Here is a 24,143-nt window from a genome sequence, read left to right as displayed (position 1 = left end):
ACTAAAATTTATGGTACTAAATCAGACACAGTACTATGTGTAAGACAGCTTTACACCTCCTCTTCATTCCTCACCACCTTGAAAATACATGCTCCATCATTTAAATAGGTAACATATATTAAATAACACAAAGAGGGTCACATTCTAGGAAAGTATAGGATAATTTCTTTTGAATCTAAATTAATTTTAAAAGCTTAGATTAGCACTTGTCTCTATGCACAACACTGGCCCAGGAACTGAATAGCCTGTACCTACAAAACAAATCTTAAGCATGTTTTTCTCATTTTATGCACCCCCTCCACCAAATTATTTATCATGGCCCCTACATTTGGGAAGTTTACTTTCTAAAAGAACATTAGTCTTTCTTCTATCTAAATTTGTAAGCTATTCTGTTACTAATCTGCAATTCTAGACCTGCACAAACATTTCTACTGAAACAAATGTATTTTCCAACATTTCTTCCAATCTGTCAGAAGGATCTTTATATGAGAAATTTAATGTCCAATTTAAGTCAACAATTTAATGTTGAGTTGACTTTGACTTTTTTTCCCACAAACTTCTTTGTCTCATGGTAATTATTCACATATAGCCTTTCCCCATGTTTTGATATGACCTGTTAACTTAGTGTGACTCATCTTGTTGGAACCTTTTTGTTCTAAGTCTTATACCTTCATTTGCACAAATTGGCATTCATGGAGTGAAGAATGTCATAAAAGAAAACAAAAATCTTTTAAAGACCAATGACTAATAGTAGAGGTCAAATATCTTCTCAGGTTTGGAGATTGAGGTTGTTGTGCAGAGGTAATAAAATGTAAAGCAAATTTCTGCTGTTCCTATGTCTTACTAAGGATGCCTTCTGAAATACAGTGAACAAAGCTTCTAGGTAATAGTAATAAATCCCCATATTGTTAATGTAGAGACATCATCAAACTGTAGTCTATAAATGAGCGTTCCTGAGGTTCTTCCCTAAGAACATGAAAATAAGCCCTTGAGAATTAAACTCTAAGTCAATATGTAATAGATAATAATAGTATTGAGCAAATGTATCTTGAAAAGCTGGATGGCTTCCAGGTAGATAGCATAGGCTGTAAACTAATCAGAGATGTTAACATATCTGAAGAAAGTTCATGGCATTCAGAAAGGAGGAGTTGGTTCACATGAATTCATAGACAAGGGAAAGTTGGAGATGCAAATATGTTTAATGCTAATCTAAGTGGTATTATGGGAAGAGGGAGTCCAAGCCAATAAATTTGGCCAGTCAGATCCTGGAAGCTGATATTTCCCTGTGATGAAGATGGATGCAAGAGGCTTTCTTAACCTGTTGCCATTTAACACTGGAATCTTACAGAATAGTTAATTCTGTACTACCCCAAGTTCAACAATAGCTTTCAGATCATAATAAGTTTTCATATAGCAGAAAGAAGTTCCCAGCTTCAAGGACTTGCAGGTCTAGCTCTTTTGTCAATTGTATTCTTCACTAGAAGGTAATAATGAATTGTCATAAATTATGGTAATATTTATGCAATAAATTATGTTAATATTTTCTTTCTCTCCTGAGTTTAGTGATTTGTAAGTTGGTGATCTCTGGAGGACTGACAAGATCTCTTAACTTTTAATTTGGAGGGGCAGATTTTGTATGTTGGCTTCTTCACTATTTGAATGCATATTCTGAAGCCTCCTAACAGCCTATCAGTTTTCCAGAGTATTGCCCCTTTTGCCTTGTAGCCCTATGGAAACTTGGGTTGGCCAAAAAAGTTTGTTCATTTTCTTCCGTAAGATGGCTCTAGTAGCCCTTAGTTGTCTTTCACTTCATTCGAAACAATTTTGTTAGATTGTATTGTGACAGCTGTCAAATTACCATGCATTAAAAAAATACTTATCAAAATTGGTGAATTTTTGTGTAGCCATTTAATGTTGAAGATGGAAGGAAAAAACCAACATTTTCAGAATATTATGCTTTATTATTTCAAGAACGGTAAAAGCACAACTGAAATGCAAAAAAAAGATTAATGCAGTGTATGGTGCTGTGACTGATCAAACGTGTCGAAAGTGGTTTGTGAAGTTATGTGCTGGAGATTGCTCGCTGGACAATGCTCCATGGTCAGGTAGACCAGTTGAAGATGACAGCAATCAAATTGAGACATTAGTTGTGAACAATGTTATACCACGCAGGAGATAGCTGACATACTCAAAATATCCAAATCAAGCGTTGAAAATCATTTGCACCAGCTTGGTTATGTTAATCGCTTTGATGTTTGTGTTCCACATAAGTTAGCGAAAAAAAACCTTCTTGACAGTATTTCTGCATGCGATTCTCTACTGAAACTAACGAAAACTTCCATTCTTAAAACAAATTGTGACAGATGATGAAAAGTGGATACTGTACAATAATGTGGAATGGAAGAGATTGTGGGGCAAGTGAAATGAACCACCACCAACCACACCAAACGCTGGTTTTCATCCAAAGAAGGTGATATATGGTGGAATTGGAAGGGAGCCCTTATTATGAGCTCCTTCCAGAAAACCAAACGATTAATTCCAACAAGTACTGCTCCCAATTAGACCAACTGAAAGCAGCACTTGACAAAAAGTGTCCGGAATTAGTCAACAGAAAATGCATAATCTTCCAGCAGGATAACACAAGACCGCATGTTTCTTTGATGACCAGGCAAAAACTGTTACAGCTTGGCTGGGAAGTTCTGATTCATCTGCCGTATTCACCAGACATTGACCCTTCAGATTTCCATTTATTTCAGTCTTTACAAAATTCTCTTAAGGCAAAAAAATTCAACTCCCTGGAAGACTGTAAAAGGCACCCGGAACAGTTCTTTGCTCAAAAAGATAAAGTTTTGAGAGGACTTCCCTGGTGGCGCAGTGGTTGAGAGTCCGCCTGCCGATGCAGGGGACACGGGTTCGTGCCCTGGTCCGGGAGGATCCCACATGCCGCGGAGCGGCTGGACCCGTGAGCCATGGCTGCTGAGCCTGCGCGTCCAGAGTGCTCCGCAACGGGAGAGGCCACAACAGTGAGAGGCCTGCGTACCGCAAATAAATAAATAAATAAACTCATTTTAAAAGTTTTGGGAAGATGGAATTATGAAGAAAAATGGCAGAAGGTAGTGGAACAAAACGGTGAATACGTTCTTCAATAACATTCTTGGTGAAAATGAAAAACGTCTTTTATTTTTATTTAAAAACCGAAGGAAATTTTTGGCTAACCCAGTACACTACTATTCTATGTGAACATGAGTAAAATAAAATTATGCCTATTATCCACTGAACTGTATTTGAGCAAAATGCTCTTTTAATTTTACTTAAAAATAGAAAGGTATTTTTTAAAAAAAAACTGCTGAGTACATCCATACTAATCTTAGAATTGTCCTGGTAGAACTGTACATATATTCTATGAGTCTGAATTTACCATCACTAACAAGTTTCATTCTGATGCTTTGTGGTTTGGGCAGTTGAATTAACAGCTAGGTAAGATCTAACAGGGATTTTTCAGTTAGACCAAGAATGATGTTTGGCAAATCTAGGAATGGACAAGATCTAAAGGACAGTGACATTCATTGAATTTCTCTGTTCCAGGCATTATACTATCTAGTTTATAATTGTGTGGACCCTTAATTCTCTCAACAATTCTGTGAGGTAAGCATTGTTACTTACAGGTTAGAAATTGAGGCTCCAATAGGTTCAAAAGCTTACACAATATGAGTAGCAAGGCTATGATTCTGATCGAGGTTGATCTAACTCTATAGACCAAATCTTCATCCTTAAAGCTGTTATTGAAGGAGCAAAGCCTGTTGAGATGGAAATAGGCTACCTTATAGGAAGTTCATTGATCTGGGAGTACCATGGCAGCCAAAAAGAAAAAAAAAAGAATCACAGGATCTAGAAAACAAGGTTACACACACACACACACACACACACACACACACACACAAGGGGAGAGAGAGAGAGAGAGAGAGAGAGAGAGAGAGAGAGAGAGATGGAGGTCATGGCGAAATAGGGGACAAGCCAAGGACAACAACAAAATTATTTTCCTGGTGGTACTAGACATGTTAACAAGGTGCAATGTAGTATTTTTAAGGATGGATTCAGGTATTCCTTGGCGACACCACTCTGATTGATGGTCAGGTCTTAAAGCTACCATATCCTTGTTACTTAAAGTCATTACAGTATGGTACCAACAATCAATCCAACATATTAACTACAGGAGAGAGAATTGTACTATTAGCAAGGCTATCTTTCTAATAATTAAGATCTCAGTTAGCTCATCACTTAAAATTCCTTGACGCATTTCCCTAAATTAAGGTAAATTGGAATGGCCTGACAAAGTGAATACTATTTCCTGTTACTATAATTTATTCTATTTAACCAGAGGTTGGTATTGCTTTGTCTCCTCCACCTGAAATTACCATCTAGGCCTGTTTAATATTGTTTGTTAATTACCAGATTTTACCCCATGGTGACTTTTGTCATGGGTGTATAAGCCCATATTGTTAACAACTTGAAATAATATATGTTATTACTATTACGGTTGTTCAAGTTTTTGTGAGGGAAACTGACCAGCAGTATCTTCCTTTTTAGACTTTCTAAATTCAATTTGTACCCCCATATAAATAGTTGCTTACTTTACAGTATTAGATTTAGTTAAGTTCCTGAGATCTAGGCTCATTTAAATATCAGTCAGTAAGCCTTGTATCTTCTATACTGAAAAAAAAACAAATCAAGCAGTAATTTAAATTTGAACAAACTAAATCCAAAACATTTTCCATTATTTTAGTTTAGGACAAATCTTTTTTTTTTTTTCTTTTACATCTTTATTGGAGGATAATTGCTTTGCAATGGTGTGTTAGTTTCTGCTTTATAACAAAGTGAATCAGTTATACATATACATATGTTCCCATATCTCTTCCCTCTTGCCTCTCCCTCCCTCCCACCTTCCCTATCCCTCCACTCTAGGTGGTCACAAAGCACCCAGCTGATATCCCTGTGCTATGCGGCTGCTTCCCACTAGATATCTACCTTACATTTGGTAGTGTATATATGTCCATGCAACTTTCTCGCTTTGTCACAGCTTACCGTTCCCCCTCCCCATATCCTCAAGTCCATTCTCTAGTAGGTCTGTGTCTTTATTCCTGTCCTACCCCTAGGTTCTTCATGACATTTTTTTTTTAGATTCCATATATATGTGTTAGCATACGGTATTTGTCTTTCTCTTTCTGACTTACTTCACTCTGTATGACAGACTCTAGGTCCATCCACCTCATTACAAATAGCTCAATTTCGTTTCTTTTTATGGCTGAGTAATATTCCATTGTATATATGTGCCACATCTTCTTTATCCATTCATCTGATGATGGACACTTAAGTTGTTTCCATCTCCAGGCTATTGTAAATAGAGCTGCAATGAACATTTTGGTATATGACTCTTTTTGAATTATGGTTTTCTCAGGGTATATACCCAGTAATGGGATTGCTGGGTCATATGGTAGTTCTACTTGTAGTTTTTAAAGGAACCTCCATACTGTTCTCCATAGTGGCTGTACCAATTGACATTCCCATCAGCAGTGCAAGAGTGTTCCCTTTTCCCCACACCCTCTCCAGCATTTATTGTTTCTAGATTTTTTGATGATGGCCATTCTGACTGGTGTGAGATGATATCTCATTGTAGTTTTGATTTCTCTAATGATTAATGATGTTGAGCATTCTTTCATGTGTTTGTTGGCAGTCTGTATATCTACTTTGGAGAAATGTCTATTTAGGTCTTCTGCCCATTTTTGGATTGAATTGTTTGTTTTTTTGTTATTGAGCTGCATGAGCTGCTTACAAATTTTGGAGATTAATCCTTTGTCAGTTGCTGCATTTGCAAATATTTTCTCCCATTCTGAGGGTAGTCTTTTGGTCTTTTTTATGGTTTCCTTTGCTGTGCAAAAGTTTAAGTTTTATTAGGTCCCATTTGTTTATTTTTGTTTTTATTTCCATTTCTCTAGGAGGTGGGTCAAAAAGGGTCTTGCTGTGATTTATGTCATAGAGTGTTCTTCCTATGTTTTCCTCTAAGAGTTTGATAGTTTCTGGCCTTACATTTAGGTCGTTAATCCATTTTGAGCTTATTTTTGTGTATGGTATTAGGGAGCGATCTAATCTCATACTTATACATGTACCTGTCCAGTTTTCCCAGCACCACTTATTGAAGAGGCTGTCCTTTCTGCACTGTACATTCCTGCCTCCTTTATCAAAGATAAGGTGACCATATGTGCATGGGTTTATCTCTGGGCTTTCTATCCTGTTCCATTGATCTATTTTTCTGTTTTTGTGCCAGTACCATACTGTCTTGATTACTGTAGCTTTGTAGTATAGTCTGAAGTCAGGGAGCCTGATTCCTCCAGCTCCGTTTTTCTTTCTCAAGATTGCTTTGGCTATTCGGGGTTTTTTGTGTTTCCATACAAATTGTGAAATTTTTTGTTCTAGTTCTGTGAAAAATGCTATTGGTAGTTTGATAGGGATTGCATTGAATCTGTAGGTTGCTTTGGGTAGTAGAGTCATTTTCACAATGTTGATTCTTCCAATCCAAGAACATGGTATATCTCTCCATCTATTTGTATCATCTTTAATTTCTTTCATCAGTGTCTTATAATTTTCTGCATCTCCTTATGTAGGTTTATTCCTAGATATTTTATTCTTTTTGTTGCAGTGGTAAATGGGAGTGTTTACTTGACTTCACTTTCAGATTTTTCATCATTAGTGTATAGGAATGTGAGACATTTCTGTGCATTAATTTTGTATCCTGCTACTTTACCAAATTCATTGATTAGCTCTAGTAGTTTTCTGGTAGCATCTTTAGGATTCTCTATGTATAGTATCATGTCATCTGCTAACAGTGACAGATTTACTTCTTCTTTTCCGGTTTGGATTCCTTTTATTTCCTTTTCTTCTCTGATTGCTGTGGCTAAAACTTCCAAAACTATGTTGAATAATAGTGGTGAGAGTGGGCAACCTTGTCTTGTTCCTGATCTTAGTGGAAATGCTTTCAGTTTTTCACCATTGAGGACGATGTTGGCTGTGGGTTTGTCATATATGGCCTTTATTATGTTGAGGAAAGTTCCCTCTATGCCTAGTTTCTGCAGGGTTTTTATCATAAATGGGTGTTGAATTTTGTCGAAAGCTTTCTCTGCAGCTGTTGAGATGATCATATGGTTTTTCTCCTTCAATTTGTTAATATGGTGTATCACGTTAATTGATTTGCATATATTGAAGAATCTTTGCATTCCTGGAGTAAACCCCACTTGATCATGGTGTATGATCCGTTTAATGTGCTGTTGGATTCCGTTTGCTTGTATTTTGTTGAGGATTTTTGCATCTATGTTCATCAGTGATATTGGCCTGTAGTTTTCTTTCTTTGTGACATCCTTGTCTGGTTTTGATATCAGGGTGATGGTGGCCTTGTAGAATGAGTTTGGTAGTGTCCTCCCTCTGCTATATTTTGGAAGAGTTTGAGAAGGATAGGTGTTAGCTCTTCTCTAAATGTTTGATAGAATTCGCCTGTGAAGCCATCTGGTCCTGGGCTTTTGTTTGTTGGAAGAATTTTAATCACAGTTTCAATTTCAGTGCTTGTGATTGGTCTGTTCATATTATCTATTTCTTCCTGATTCAGTCTTGGCAGGTTGTGCATTTCTAAGAATTTGTCCATTTCTTCCCGGTTTTCCATTTTATTGGCATAGAGTTGCTTGTAGTAATCTCTCATGATCGTTTGTATTTCTGCAGTGTCAGTTGTTACTTCTCCTTTTTCATTTCTAATTCTATTGATTTGAGTCTTCTCCCTTTTTTTCTTGATGAGTCTGGCTAATGGTTTATCAATTTTGTTTATCTTCTCAAAGAACCAGCTTTTAGTTTTATTGATGTTTGCTATCATTTCCTTCATTTCTTTTTCATTTATTTCTGATCTGATTTTTATAATTTCTTTCCTTCTGCTAACTTTGGGTGTTTTTTGTTCTTCTTTCTCTAATTGCTTTAGGTGCAAGGTTGGGTTGTTTATTCGAGTTGTTTCCTGTTTCTTAAGGTAGGATTGTATTGCTATAAACTTCCCTCTTAGAACTGCTTTTGCTGCATCCCATAGGTTTTGGGTCGTCGTGTCTCCACTTTCATTTGTTTCTAGGTATTTTTTTATTTCCTGTTTGATTTCTTCAGTGATCACTTCATTATTAAGTAGTGTATTGTTTAGCCTCCATGTGTTTGTATTTTTTACAGATCTTTTCCTGTAATTGATATCTAGTCTCATAACGTTGTGGTTGAAAAAGATACTTGACAAAATTTCAATTTTCTTACACTTACCAAGGCTTGATATGTGACCCAGGATATGATCTATCCTGGAGAATGTTCCATGAGCACTTGAGAAAAATGTGTATTCTGTTGTTTTTGGATGGAATGTCCTATAAATATCAATTAAGTTCATCTTGTTTAATGTATCATTTAAAGCTTGTGTTTCCTTATTTATTTTCATTTTGGATGATCTGTCCATTAGTGAAAGTCAGGTGTTAAAGTCCCCTACTATGAATGTGTTACTGTCAATTTCCCCTTTTATGGCTGTTAGCATCTGCCTTATGTATTGAGGTGCTCCTATGTTGGGTGCATAAATATTTACAATTGTTATATCTTCTTCCTGGATTGATCCCTTGATCATTATGCAGTGTCCTTCTTTGTCTCTTCCAATAGTCTTTATTTTAAAGTCTATTTTGTCTGATATGAGAATTGCTACTCCAGCTTTCTTTTGGTTTCCATTTGCATGGAATATCTTTTTCCATCCCCTTACTTTCAGTTTGTATGTGTCTGCAGGTCTTAAGTGGGTCTCCTGTAGACAGCATATATATGGGTCTTGTTTTTGTATCCATTCAGCCAATCTGTGTCTTTTGGTGGGAGCATTTAGTCCATTTACATTTAAGGTAATTATCGATATGTATGTTCCTATTCCCGTTTTCTTAATTGTTTTCTGTTCGTTATTGTAGGTCTTTTCCTTCTCATGTGTTTCTTGCCTAGAGAAGTTCCTTTAGCATTTGTTGTAAAGCTGGTTTCTTGGTGCTGAACTCTCTCAGCTTTTGCTTGTCTGGAAAGGTTTTAATTTCTCCATCAAATCTGAATGAGATCCTTGGTGGGTAGAGTAATCTTGGTTGCAGGTTTTTCTCCTTCATCACTTTAAATATGTCCTGCCGGTCCCTTCTGGCTTGCAGAGTTTCTGCTGAAAGATCAGCTGTTAACCTTATGGGGATTCCCTTGTGTGTTATTTGTTGTTTTTCCCTTGCTGCTTTTAATATGTTTTCTTTGTATTTAATTTTTGACAGTTTGATTAATATGTGTCTTGGCGTATTTCTCCTTGGATTTATCCTGTATGGGACTCTCTGTGCTTCCTGGACTTGATTAACTATTTCCTTTCCCATATTAGGGAAGTTTTCAACTATAATCTCTTCAAATATTTTATCAGTCCCTTTCTTTTTCTCTTCTTCTTCTGGAACCCCTATAATTCTAATGTTGGTGTGTTTAATGTTGTCCCAGAGGTCTCTGAGACTGTCCTCAGTTCTTTTCATTCTTTTTTCTTTATTCTGCTCTGCAGTAGTTATTTCCACAATTTTATCTTCCAGGTCACTTATACATGCTTCTGCCTCAGTTATTCTGCTATTGATCCCATCTGGAGTATTTTTAATTTCATTTATTGTGTTGTTCATTGTTGGTTGTTTCATCTTTAGTTCTTCTAGGTCCTTGTTAAATGTTTCTTACATTTTGTCTATTCTATTTCCAAGATTTTGGATCATCTTTACTATCATTATTCTAAATTCTTTTTCAGGTAGACTCCCTATTTCCCCTTCATTTGTTAGGTCTGGTGGGTTTTTATCTTGCTCCTTCATCTGCTGTGTGTTTTTCTGTCTTCTCATTTTGCTTATCTTACTGTGTTTGGGGTCTCCATTTTGCAGGCTGCAGGTTTGTAGTTCACGTTGTTTTTGGTGTCCGTCCCCAGTGGCTAAAGTTGCTTCAGTGGGTTGTGTAGGTTTCCTGGTGGAGGGGACTAGTGCCTGTGTTCTGGTGGATGAGGCTGGATCTTGTCTTTCTGGTGGGCAGGTCCACGTCTGGTGGTGTGGTTTGGGGTGTCTGTGGACTTATTATGATTTTAGGCAGCCTCTCTGCTAATGGGTGGGGTTGTGTTCCTTTCTTGCTAGTTGTTGGCATAGGGTGTCCAGCACTGTAGCTTGCTGCTCGTTGAGTGAAGCTGGGTGCTGGTGTTGAGATGGAGATCTCTGGGAGATTTTCGCTGTTTGATATTATGTGGAGCTGGGAGGTCTCTTGTGGACCAGTGTCCTGAACTTGGCTTTCCCACCTCAGAGGCACAGCACTGACTCCTGGCTGCAGCACTAAGAGCGTTTCATCCACACGGCTCCGAATAAAAGGGAGAAAAAGTAGAAAGAAAGGAAGGAAGGAAGGAAGAAAGAAAGGAGAGAGGGAGGGAGGAAGGAGGGAAGGAAGGAAAGAAAGAAAGAAAGAAAGAAGATAAAATAAAGTTATTAAAATAAAAAATAATTATTAAGAAAAAAAATTAAAAAAAAAAACGGACGGATAGAACCCTAGGACAAATGGTGGAAGCAAAGCTATACAGACAAAATCTCACACAGAAGCATACACATACACACTCACCAGAAGAGGAAAAGGGGAAAAAATAATAAATCTTGCTCTCAAAGTCCACCTCCTCAATTTGGGATGATTCGTTGTCTATTCATGTATTCCACAGATGCAGGGTACATCAAGTTGATTGTGGAGCTTTAATCCGCTGCTTCTGAGGCTGCTGGGAGAGATTTCCCTTTCTCTTCTTTGTTCTCACTGCTCCTGGGGCTCAGCTTCGGATTTGGCCCCGCCTCTGCGTGTAGGTCGCTGGCGGGCATCTGTTCTTCGCTCAGACAGGATGGGGTTAAAGGAGCAGCTTCTTCAGGCACTCTGGCTCACTCAGGCTGCGGAGAAGGAGGGGCATGGAGTGCGGTGCGAGCCTGCGGCGGCAGAGGCCGGCGTGACGTTGCACCAGCCTGAGGCGCGCCGTGCGTTCTTCCGTGGAAGTTGTCCCAGGATTCCGGGACCCTGGCAGTGGCGGGCTGCACAGGCTCCCCGGAAGGGGGGTGTGGATAGTGAACTGTGCTCGCACACAGGCTTCTTGGTGGCAGCAGCAGCGGTCTTAGCGTCTCATGCCCGTCTCTGGGGTCCGCGCTGTTAGCTGCAGCTCGCGCCCGTCTCTGGAGGTCCTTTAAGCAGCGCTCTTAATCTCCTCTCCTCGCGCACCAGGAAACCAAGAGGGAAGAAAAAGTCTCTTGCCTCTTTGGCAGATCCAGACTTTTCCCCGGATTCCCTCCCGGCTAGCTGTGGTGCACTAACCCACTGCAGGCTGTGTTCACGCCGCCAACCCGAGTCCTCTCCCTGCGCTCCAACCGAAGCCCGAGCCTCAGCTCCCAGCCCCGCCCGCCCCAGCGTGTGAGCAAACAAGCCTCTCGGGCTGGTGAGTGCCGGTCGGCACCGATCCTCTGTGCGGGAATCTCTCCACTTGCTTTCCGCACCCCTGATTCTGCGCTCCCCTCTGCAGCTCCGAATCTTCCCCCCTCCGCCACCCGCAGTCTCCGCCCGCGAAGGGGCTTCCCAGTGTGTGGAAACCTTTCCTCCTTCACAGCTCCCTCCCACTGGTGTAGGTCCCGTCCCTATTCTTTTGTCTCTGTTTATTGTTTTTTCTTTTGCCCTACCCAGGTACGTGGGGACTTTCTTGCCTTTTGGGAGGTCTGAGGTCTTCTGCCCGTGTTCAGTAGGTGTTCTGTAGGAGTTGTTCCACGTGTAGATGTATTTCTGGTGTATCTGTGGGGAGGAAGGTGATCTCCGTGTGTTACTCTTCCGCCATCTTCCTGACCTCTAAGGAGAAATCTTCATAAGCCATAATTACTTCTTTCTGAGTTAAAGGCTAGTAAAGCATTTTAACTTCCTGCTGCCCTTGACCTTAATGAATGTCACACACAGTCCCACTTGCCATAATCATGGGTATTTGAAACGGAAAATCTATTTCATTTGTGTAAGATTTCAGTCTGTGACTTTAAAAACCTCATAAGACCTCTTAGACTATGTGTGTATGCCTGACTTTATGTCTCAGTACTCTGAAGTTTCACCTCTTGTCAATGAAAACTGACGTCAGTGAAGTAATTGGCTCTTCTTCTGCGTAGGTACCCTGACATGCCCACAGCAGCTGATGTTGTGAACGCTTTAGATCAACAGGCACTTGCATCCATCCTGAGAACATACGGGGAGGAGAAGCACGCCAAGAAAATCGCTTCAGCAATCGTTCAGGCACGCAGCATCTACCCCATCACCAGAACCCAGCAGCTTGCCAGCATCGTTGCAGGTACCCTCATTAATTCTGAACAGTGTCTGAGAGAAAAAAAAAAAAAAATATATATATATATATATATATATATATATATACACACACACACATACACACACACACACACATCTATGTGTGTGTGTGTGTATATATATATATATATATATATATATATATATATATATATATATATATATGAATTCCCCCAAACTCCCAGAGGGATTCATTTGTACTTGAAATCATGCAGGATAGAATCTTGCTTATCCTTCTCTTATGCCACCTTTCTTTGGATTTGCAAGCTTCCCCCCTCCAACACCTCTCCCCCACACAATTTTTAAAAATATACTGTAGTTTGCTGATTAGTTTAATAATAGAAAATTTTTGTGCATGAGGTGATTTATCATTTGTGCCTACCAAGGTGAAACATGGAATGACAAGAGCAGAAGAATTTCTCTATCCATTACAGTGGTTGATAAGCATCCTGTATAAGATATGACATTACCTCTCTTAGTTTCACATTTCTGCATTTTAATATTTTGGGCAAAAGGAGAATTGCATTGCCCAACTGCTAAAATAAAATCCAGTGACTCATACATCTATTCTAAACAACCAGCTAACAAAGGGTATGTGATGTATAGGTTATTCCACTTTGTGAATGCTAACTAAATCAGCCTGAGGGGCTTATTGAAACATTTCATCTTTTCTGCTGTTCACCACCATAAACCTCTTGAACCTAAGTATAGCTAGGAGGTGCTTTATTATAGCCTTTCTGTCTGAAGCCAAAGTTGTTTCACAGCTGTGTTCCATGATGAAAGTTTTCAAGGCAAAAATATAACTCCTGAAGTTATTTAACAGAATTCCAGTGGTAAATTCTTCATCTTGTTGGACCATCTGAAACTCTACATCATTTTTATTTACCAAATGTAATAAGATTTTTTTAATAGTTCCTATTAAGTTACTTTAAGTAGCTAAAGATGTAGAAAAAAGGAATATTTGTATAGCTTGTAAAAAGAACATAATATTAGTTGCGTCTCTCTTATTATCATACATAGTTTAAGGAATAAAACTTAATTATAAATTCACTCAGATTGAGATTTAGAGGTCATGTAGCAACTATTTTATAACAATTTAATAAAACTATATTCTATTTAGTTATTAAGAGTTGACCAAGTCTTTAATTTTTTAAGCTGCATACCTCAAGGCCTCAAAGCCCTTCCAACTTACCACTGATATTCCTGTAGGAAAGTACGAGTAAAATCTTGCAGGTTATGTGAGCATAAAATATTCCATGATTTTCTTCCCCAAAACGTTTATCCTAGCAGGCTGACATCACATTCACCCTGTCTTCTGTCCCTTGCTTTCTTCCTACTCCATACTCACTAACACGTCTCCACCTTATCCTTTCTGTCATTCTTTAACTAGCTGTGTACTCTGTCTCCCATTTTGGAAAGAAGAGCAGTGAGAAGTCACATTTTTTTTTAATTGATAAGAAAATCCAGAATTTTCTGTGCTGAAAATGAGGACTTGGGGTAGAGGGCATCCTAGAGATCATGAAGTCAAAAAGCCTCATCTGGTAACTGAAGAAACTAAGGCTCAGGAAGACTGTGCAATTTCCTCAAGAGTACAGTGGCAATTTCAATGCTAATCTAGAATTTGGAAGTTCATGAATTTGAGGCATCATTAGGAATCTGCCTTTAAGAAATTAAGCTAACTTTTCTGTCTCAGAACCCTAATCTATAAACTTGGGGAAATAACACTGTGGTATTAGATAGAAATTATTTGAAGATGTAGAATAGGTACATAAGTATTTTCAGAAGGATTATGATGTGAAATGCATATTAGGGCTATGAAAAATGATATACTAAAAATGAGAATTTTCATGTATGTGTAGATAAAACCCAGTTTTTGTAAATGCCATTAAAAAATTGAGTTCTCTATAATGAATCCATTTTTAAGGCCAAAGCAGCCCATTTTAATACAACTTTATTGATGATAATATAATTCTTTGGAGAAGGGAAAAACAGAAAAGAATGGTTTTCCATTTTGTGCTTATTTATTCAAAAAATATCTTGGAAGAGGCTGCTATATACCAGGCATTTTACTAAGTACTAAAGGTAGAATGGGGAGCAAATCAGATAGAGCCTTTGTGTTCATGAAACTTACAGGCTAATAAGTGATGTAATAAAAACATGGGGTAATAAACTTGTACTTACAGTAGAAACACTCATTTTTTTTTAACATCTGTATTGGAGTATAATTTCTTTACAGTGGTGTGTTAGCTTCTACTTTATAACAAAGTGAATCAGTTATACATATACATATGATCCCATATCTGTTCCCTCTTGCTTCTCCCTCCCTCCCACCCTCCCTATCCCACCCCTCTAGGTGGTCACAAAGCACCGAGCTGATCTCCCTGTGCTATGCGGCTGCTTCCCCCTAGCTATCTATTTTACATATGTCCATGCCACTCTCTCACTTTGTCACAGCTTACCCTTCCCCCTCCCCATATCCTCAAGTCCATTCTCTAGTAGGTCTGTGTCTTTATTCCTGTCTTACCCCTAGGTTCTTCATGACATTTTTTTTTTTAGATTCCATATATATGTGTTAGCATACGGTATTTGTCTTTCTCTTTCTGACTTACTTCACTCTGTATGACAGACTCTAGGTCCATCCACCTCACTACAAATAACTCAATTTCGTTCCTTTTTATGGCTGAGTAATATTCCATTGTATATATGTGTCACATTTTCTTTATCCATTTATCTGTTGATGGACACTTAGGTTGCTTCCATGTCCTGGCTATTGTAAATAGAGCTGCAATGACCATTGTGATACATGACTCTTTTTGAATTATGGTTTTCTCAGGGTGTATGCCCAGTAGTGGGATTGCTGGGTCATATGGTAGTTCTATATTTAGTTTTTTAAGGAACCTCCATACTGTTCTCCATAGTGGCTGTATCAATTTACATTTCCACCGACAGTGCAAGAGTGTTCCCTTTTCTCCACACTCTCTCCAGCATTTATTGTTTGTAGATTTTTTGATGATGCCATGGCATATATTCTATAAGCTCTAATTTTATTTTTATTAAAATGAAGTAAGAATTTAAAGATACTTACAAAGTAATCTGAATGAGCATATTTTCTAGATTTTCATTATTTTTGTCTTAATAATTACCTCACCCACATCTAATTTGATTGCATATTTATGTGACTCACCTTTATAAGGAAAGAGTTTCCAAAGTCTCCAACTTAGTATTCATGGAAACAGCAGCCGTCTTTCCTTTTGCATTCATATTTCACCAGTTCATGTGATATTTCATTAAACTATGTATTGACAATATAAGTGCTCTGGGCTGTAAGCATACAGTTCTTTTAGTGGGAGCACGACTATATGGAATTCTAGATAGTAGAGTGCAATTTGTTTAGTAGAGAAAGGGATTAATCTGTCAAGTACATTAAATAGAAGTCTCTTAAGAGAGCTGCTTCATAAGGAAATATGGGAAGCAATGGAGGGCCCAAGAAGGTTTCTATATTAGTTCCATAGTACTGCTGTAACAAAGTACCACATACTAGGTGGCTTAAAACAACAGAAAGTTATTCTTCCACAGTTCTAGAGGCTAGAAGTCCCAAACCAAGGTATCAGCAGGGCTCTGGGGGAAGAGCTTCCTTGACTATTCCTAGTTTCTGGTGGTTGCCAGCAGTCCTTGGTATCCTTGGCTTGTAGATGCATCACTAAGTCTCTGCCTCCATCGTCACATGGTGTTCTCCCTGTTCATCTGTCTTTGTGTCCACATTTCCCTTATTATAAGGACACCAGTCATGTTTGATATAGGGCCCACCCTAATCCAGTATATACTCATCTTAATTTGATTATATCTGCAAACTTCCTATTTCTAAATAAAGTCGCACTCACTGGTTTCCGGGGGACATGAACTATGGGAGACACTGTTCAACCTCATACAGTTCCTAAGCAATATCTTTATTTAACAAACGTATTTTAGCAGGCTATAATATGCAGTGATTATATTTGAATGTCTTTTCTGGTTCTTAATAAATTCATACTAAACATGTTCAATATTATCAAGCACTTTGGGAAATATGCCACTGTTCCTGACACATAGTAAAAGCCACGTATGGACAAAAATATAAATCACTTCCTTTGCTTTCAAAAAGCTAATCATCTATCAGAACAAGAAAAACCACCACACTTGTAATCACAATATACTTAGTGGAATTATATAATAATTAAAGTGATTAAGCTGTATTTATAAAATCTAAAGCCTAGTGCCTTTTGCTAGCACAAATAACTACAGTTCTAGTATTCTTCCAGATCATGGGAGCTCCAGAAGATAGGTTTGGGGCTCTAGGATGGAATAGAACACTTACAACTACAACTACCATGATTTTCTTTGTAAATTACCAGCAATTTGTAAGATAATTCCAAAAACAACCTGAAGGACTTCACTGATTATATGCACTATTCAGAACTCCTAGCCAGGAATTTTCATATAAACAACACATATACAGTGTTGTATATAGTGTTCCCTTCACTAAAGTTCCCTACACCTACCCTTTCCTGTGGCTAATGTCAGCTCTTCCTTTTGAGATTAGTTGAAATGTCACTTCCTTTAGAAGTTTTTTCCAGTGCTACACAAATTAGTTGAGATTCTCTTCTTTTTGCTCCCATAGCACTGTATTAGCCTGTCACAGCATTTATGCTGTTCTTGTTGCTTGTTTACTATTTATCTTTTCCTCTATACCTATACTGTCCAGTACAATTGCCACTAGGCACATGTGTCTGTGGAGCTCTTGAAATGTGGTTGCTCTAAATTGAGAGGTGCCATATATGCAAAATACACACCAGATTTTGAAGCTTAGTTTGAATAAAGAATTTAATATGTCTCAAAAATTTTAATGTGCATTATATGTTGAAATGGAAACAGTGAATCTCCCATACCAAAATGGTCTAACAACATTAACACTAAAGTACTCAGGTAAATTAGAAAACACACATTGCCCTCCCTTATAATTTTGGGATACTCTGAAGAAAACTAATACTCTGATAAAATATTTTTACTAATAAGAATCTTTAAAGATGGGAAATGGTACATATAAAAATACTCAAGCTCCTCAGGAAAGAAATTTATGCACTTAATTTTGACAAAATGGCTGTGGTTTTAGATTTTACAGAATTAATATATATCCGATTTGTGGAGGCTTAAAAATGGTATTGGTTCTGGATATCCCTTTGAATAACAAAGTCTGATTATTTTCCTTAATAAGCTGTTCATATTTCATTAGCGCTATTCTGTATTCCATTTCTCTTTCAATTCTCTGGATGCATCAAGAAAAAAAAAGTCATTTAATATTAAATTCAGTAGGTGAAATGAAAGACTTCATTTAATTGTTTATGATTTTCAAAATGATTTAGAATTCATCCTAGATCAAAATAATTGTATGTGATAAACTTGAAAAAATAATAATCTTAATTATTAAATTAAATCTAGTTTAATGTGAAGATCTTAGTTCAAGTCCTCGTTCTACAGCTTGCTTTCTGTGTAAACTTGAACAGTTCTAGACCTTATCTTTCTCATCTTGAAATGGAAGTGAATAATACTTATGATGATGATCATTGTTATTTAGCAAACATAACCCTACTAATTATATTTTACTTAAAGGAATATTGAAATGCACTTGCAGTTTCCAAGCTTATGCAAAAATCAAAGAAGTATACTGATCACTTTTCAGGTCATTGGGATTTAGATTAAAATTCACAAAATAGATAATTAATCCATTGATTATCAGTGACAGAAGGCTTATACTATCAATTTTTCAATGGGAAAAAGGCGACAGGAGGAAGCTTCTTAGATATATCTGATTCTTGTTGATTAAATGTATAGACATTATTCCCTGACTAAAACTTTTATGTAACCTTTATTCTGACTCATGTACTGGGTACATGGCCAGAGCTTAATGAATGCCTGTTGAACAAATAAATCAATAAAAAGATGTATATGTTCTCAGCCAGAGTAAAATAAAAATTCAGGAAAACAAATTGTAAGTTGTTAGGTGTTAAGAGTGGGAGACCTAAGCATCAAAGTCCTCAGTATCAGTTAAAGCAGCGTGAGAAATAGGTGAGACTCCCCAAGACATGGAATCAAAAATCCTGAAGTTCTATTTCTGGTTCTGCGATTTATTTGCTTTGTGAACTTAAATAAGTCACTCACCTTCTCTGATCCTTATTTTTTCATCTGGAAAAGAGGCATAACTAGTAACTGCTATGACCAATAAATGAGATGATATTTGGAAAGTTCTCTGAATTTTGAAGTGTAAATACACTGGTAAGCATTTTATTCTCTTCTCTATCCAGAACTAGGGTGATCCAGAGATCAAATAAGTGCACTAGTTAGAACCCTGAGTGTGGTCTTCTACGCTGGAATTCCTGTCCACAGCCAAGTAGTGTGATCTGTGATAGACTGGTTGCTTCATTCCAAGCTGTTCTTCCCTTAGAGGTTATGTGAGTTTTAGAAAGAATAATCATCTTTTTCTGCATTGGTGAATATAAGGTGTATCTTTCCACAGTAGCATTGATGGCTCATGCCTCAACTTGTGTTTGAAATCACTATCTTTTCCCAGCAAAATTTTGTTAATTCAGGGAGAAACCTTTGAAATAAAAAAATAAAACATTCATTAAGAAATGGGCATTGCTATCAAATTTTAGTGGAACATAAACTTTTTCCTGATGAAGCTCATCAGACTAGTTTGCCATCCCTTTTCTATTTTAATAACCTACATGTTGCTTCCTCCATCTTCCCCAAAGAGCATTCTTTGTATTAACGTTGCCATAATTAAGGAATAAATGAATATGTCAGAGTTCAATTATCACTCTAGTGGAGAACGGTATGGTCAAGCCTACAGCTGAATTTGGATGGCTTGCCAGTGAGTCATAGTTGTCATTCCTACTGCCTATGATAGTACACTTATTCTTCTGTCATTTTAAATTTCTTCAATTCAATCTGTTATATAGGTGTGTGTATTGGTATGGTAACTTCATGCCAACTAACTTAGCAATGACATTTCATAAGTAAACTTATTTCTTTCTTTTTTAACTTAATTTATTTATTTTTTGTACAACAGGTCCTTATTATTTATCTATTTTATACATATTAGTGTATATATGTCAATCCAATCTCCCAATTCATCCCCACACCACACCACCCCCCCGCTTTCCCCCCTTGGTGTCCATACATTTGTTCTCTACATGTATGTCTCTATTTCTGCCTTGCAAACCAGTTCATCTGTACCACTTTTCTAGATTCCACATATATGTGTTAATATACGATATTTGTTTTGCTCTTTCTGACTTATTTCACTCTGAATGACAGTTTCTAGGTCCATCCATGTCTCTACAAATGACCCAATTTCGTTCCCTTGTATGGCTGAGTAATATTCCATTGTATATATGTACCACATCTTCTTTATCCATTCGACTGTCAGTGGGCATTTAGATTGCTTCCATGAGCTGGCACTATTGTAAATAGTGCTGCAGTGAACATTGGGGTGCATGTGTCTTTTTGAATTACGGTTTTCTCTGGGTATATGCCCAGTAGTGGGATTGCTGGGTCATATAGTAATTCTATTTTTAGTTTTTTAAGGAACCTCCATACTGTTCTCCATCGTGGCCATAGCAAGTTACATTCCCACCAACAGTGCAAAGAGGGTTCCCTTTTCTCCACACCCTCTCCAGCATTTGTTGTTTGTAGATTTTCTGAGGATGCCCATTCTAACTCGTGTGAGGTGATACCTCATTGTAGTTTGGATTTGCATTTCTCTAATAATTAGTGATGTTGAGTAGATTTTCATATGACTCTTGGCCATCTGTATGTCTTCTTTGGAGAAATGTCTATTTAGGTCTGCCCATTTTTGGATTGGGTTTTTGTTTTTTTTAATATTGAGCTGCATGAGCTGTTTATATATTTTGGAGATTAATCCTTTGTCCATTGATTCATTAGCAAATATTTTCTCCCATTCTTAGGGTTGTCTTTTCATATTGTTTATAGTTTCCTTTGCTGTCCAAAAGCTTTGAAGTTTCATTAGGTCCCATTTGTTTATTTTTGTTTTTATTTCCATTACTCTTGGAGGTGGATCAAAAAAGATCTTGCTCTGATTTATGTCAAAGAGTGTTCTTCCTATGTTTTCCTCTAAGGGTTTTATAGTGTCCGGTCTTACATTTAGGTCTCTAATCCATTTTGAGTTTATTTTTGTGTATGGTGTTAGGGAGTGTTCTAATTTCATTCTTTTACATGTAGCTATCCAGTTTTCCCAGCACCACTTACTGAAGAGACTGTCTTTTCTCCATTGTATATCCTTGCCTCCTTTGTCATAGAGTAGTTGACCATAGGTGCGTGGATTTATCTCTGGGCTTTCTATCCTGTTCCATTAATCTAATTTCTGTTTTTGTGCCAGTACCATATTGTCTTGATTACTGTAGCTTTGTAGTATAGTCTGAAGTCAGGGAGTCTGATTCCTCCAGCTATGTTTTTTTCCCTCAAGAATGCTTTTGCTATTTGGGGTCTTTTGTGTCTCCATACAAATTTTAAGATTTTTTGTTCTAGTTCTGTAAAAAATGCCATTGGTAATTTGATACGGATTGCATTGAGTCTGTGGATTGCTTTGGGTAGTAGAGTCATTTTCACAGTATTGATTCTTGCAAACCAAGAACATGGTATCTCTCCATCGCTTTCTGTCATCTTTGATTTCTTTCATCAGTGTATTATAGTTTTCTGAGTACAGGTCTTTTACCTCCTTAGGTAGGTTTATTCCTAGGTATTTTATTCTTTTTGTTACAGAGGTGAATGGGATTGTTTCCTTAATTTCTCTTACAAATTTTTTATCATTAGTATATAGGAATACAAGAGATTTCTGTGCATTAATTTTGCATCCTGCTACTTTACCAAATTCATTGATTAGCTCTAGTAGTTTTCTCATGGCATCTTTAGGCTTCTCTGTGTATACTATCATGTCATCTGCAAACAGTGACAGTTTTACATCTTCTTTTCCAATTGTATTCCTTTAATTTCTTTTTCTTCTCTGATTGCCATGGCTAGGACTTCCAAAACTATGTTGAATAATAGTGGTGAGAGTGGACATCCTTGTCTTGCTCCTGATCTTAGAGGAAATGCTTTCAGTTTTTCACCATTCAGAATGATGTTTGCTGTGGGTCTGTCATATATGGCCTTTATTATGTTGAGGTAGGTTCCCTCTGTGCCCACTTTCTGGAGAGTTTTTATCATAAATGCATGTTGAATTTTGTCAAAAGCTTTTTCTGCATCTATTGAGATGATCATACAGTTTTTATTCTTCAATTTGTTACTATGGTGTATCACATTGATTGATTTGCATATATTGAAGAATCCTTGCATTCCTGGGATAAATCCCACCTGATCATGTTGTATGATCCTTTTAATGTTTCGTTGGATTCTGTTTGCTACTATTTTGTTGAGGAATTTTGCATCTATATTCATCAATGATATTGGTCTGTCATTTTCTTTTTTGTAGTATCTTTATCTGGTTTTGGTATCAGGGTGATTGTGGCTTCGTAGAATGAGTTTGGGAGTGTTACTTCCTTTGCAATTTTTTGGAAGAGTTTGAGAAGGATGGTTGTTAACTCTTCTCTAAATGTTTGATAGAATTCACCTGTGAAGCCCATCTGGTCCTGTACTTCTGTTTGCTGGAAGATTTTTAATCATAGTTTCAGTTTCATTACTTGTGATAAGTCTGTTCATATTTTCTGTTTCTTCAGTCTTGGAAGGCTATACCTTTCTAAGAATTTGTCCATTTCTTCCAGGTTGTCCATTTTATTGGCATAGAGTTGCTTGTAGTAGTCTGTTATGATGCTTTGTATTTCTGCGGTGTCCATTGTAACTTCTTGTTTTTCATTTCTAATTCTTTTGATTTGAGTCTTCTTTCTCTTTTTCTTGATGATTGTGGCTAACAGTTTATCAATTTTGTTTATCTTCTCAAAGAACCAGCTTTTAGTTTTATTGATCTTTTCTATTGTTGTCTTTGTTTCTATTTCACTTATTTCTGCTGTGATCTTTATGATTTCTTTCCTTCTACTAACTGGGTTTTGTTTGTTCTTCTTTCTCTAGTTCCTTTAGGTGTAAGGTTAGATTGTTTATTTCAGATTTTTCTTGTTTCTTGAGGTGAGCTTGAATTGCTATAAACTTCCCTCTTAGAATTGCTTTTGCTGCCTCCCATAGGTTTTGGATTATTGTATTTTCATTTTAATTTGTCTCTAGGTATTTTTTGATTTCCTCTTTGATTTCTTCAATGATCTCTTTCTTATTTAGTTATTGTCTAGCCTCCATGTGTTTGTGTTTTTTGCATTTTTTCCCCTGTAATTTATTTCTAATCTCATAGTGTTGTAGTTGCAAAGGATGCTTGATATGATTTCAATTTTCTTAAACTTACCAAGGCTTGATTTGTGACCCAAGATGTGACCTATCCTGGAGAATGTTCCATGTGCACTTGAGAAGAAAGTACGTTGTGCTATTTTCAGATGGAATGTCCTATAAATGTCTATTAAATCTGTCTGGTCTATTGTCATCTAAGTTTATGTTTCCTTATTAATTTTCTGTCTGTATCATCTGTCCATTGGTGTAAGTGAGGTGTTAAAGTCCCCCACTATTATTGTGTTACTGTCGATTTTCTCTTTTATAGCTGTTAGCCGTTGCCTTATATATTGAGGTGCTCCTATGTTGGGTGCATATATATTTATAATTGTTATAGCTTCTTCTTGGATTGATCCCTTGATCATTACGTAGTCTCCCTCCTTGTCTCTTTTAACATTCTTTATTTTAAAGTCTCTTTTTTCTGATATTAGTATTGCTACTCCAGCTTTCTTTTGATTTCCATTTGCATGGAATATCTTTTTCCATCCCCTCACTTTCAGTCTGTATGTGTCCCTAGGTCTGAAGCAGTTCTCTTGCAGACAGCATATGTATGGGTCTTTTTTTTTTGTATCCATTCAATGAGCCTGTGTGTTTTGGTTGGAGCATTAATTCATTCACATTCAAGGTAATTATCAATATATATGTTCCTATTACCATTTTCTTAATTGTGTTGGGTTTGTTTTTGTAGGTCCTTTTCTTCTCTTGTGTTTCCCACTTAGAAAAGTTCCTTTAGTATTTGTTGTAGAGCTGGTTTGGTGGTACTAAATTCTCTTATCTTTTGTTTGTCTGTAAAGCTTTGATTTCTCTGTCGAATCTGAGTTGACATTCTTGCTGGGTCGAGTATTCTTGGTTGTAGGACTTCCTTTTCATCACTTTAAATATGTCATGCCACTTCCTCTGGCTTGTAGAGTTTCTGCTGAGAAATCAGCTATCAACTTTATGCAAGTTCCCTTGTATGTTATTTTTTGTTTTTCCCTTGTTGCTTTTAACAATTTTTCTTTGTCTTTAATTTTTGTCAATTTGATTAGTATGTGTCTCAGCATATTTCTCCTTGGGTTTATTCTGCCTGGAACTCTCTGCACTTCGTGGACTTGGGTTGCTATTTCCTTTCCCACGTTAGGGAAGTTTTTGACTGTAATCTCTTCAAATATTTTCTTGGGTCCTTTCTCTCTCTCTTCTCCTTCTGGGACCCCTATAATACGAATGTTGATGCGTTTAACATTGTCCCAGAGGTCTCTTAGGCTGTCTTCATTCCTTTTCATTCTTTTTTCTTTATTCTGTTGCATGGCAGTAAATTC

The 24,143-nt window shown here is 37.1% G+C and overlaps 1 protein-coding gene across 6 annotated transcripts in view; it reads left to right on the top strand.

Moving 5' to 3' along the window:
• Window positions 1–24,143, top strand: part of METTL15 (methyltransferase 15, mitochondrial 12S rRNA N4-cytidine) — a 380,086-nt gene that overhangs the window by 145,434 nt on the left and 210,509 nt on the right. For 5 of the 6 annotated variants that reach the window (XM_060304424.1, XM_060304425.2, XM_030864830.2 and 2 more), the window contains exon 5: window positions 12,231–12,409. In XM_060304424.1, the coding sequence (XP_060160407.1) occupies window positions 12,231–12,409 (179 nt within the window). The remainder of the gene's footprint in view (window positions 1–12,230; window positions 12,410–24,143) is intronic. The other variant, XM_060304423.1, reaches the window with a different exon arrangement.

This window comes from Globicephala melas, chromosome 8 (genome assembly GCF_963455315.2).
Source record: "Globicephala melas chromosome 8, mGloMel1.2, whole genome shotgun sequence".
In the NCBI taxonomy this organism is placed as follows: Eukaryota; Metazoa; Chordata; class Mammalia; order Artiodactyla; family Delphinidae; genus Globicephala; species Globicephala melas.
Note: the sequence above shows the minus strand (reverse complement) of the source record. Positions and strands in the feature narration are given on the sequence as shown.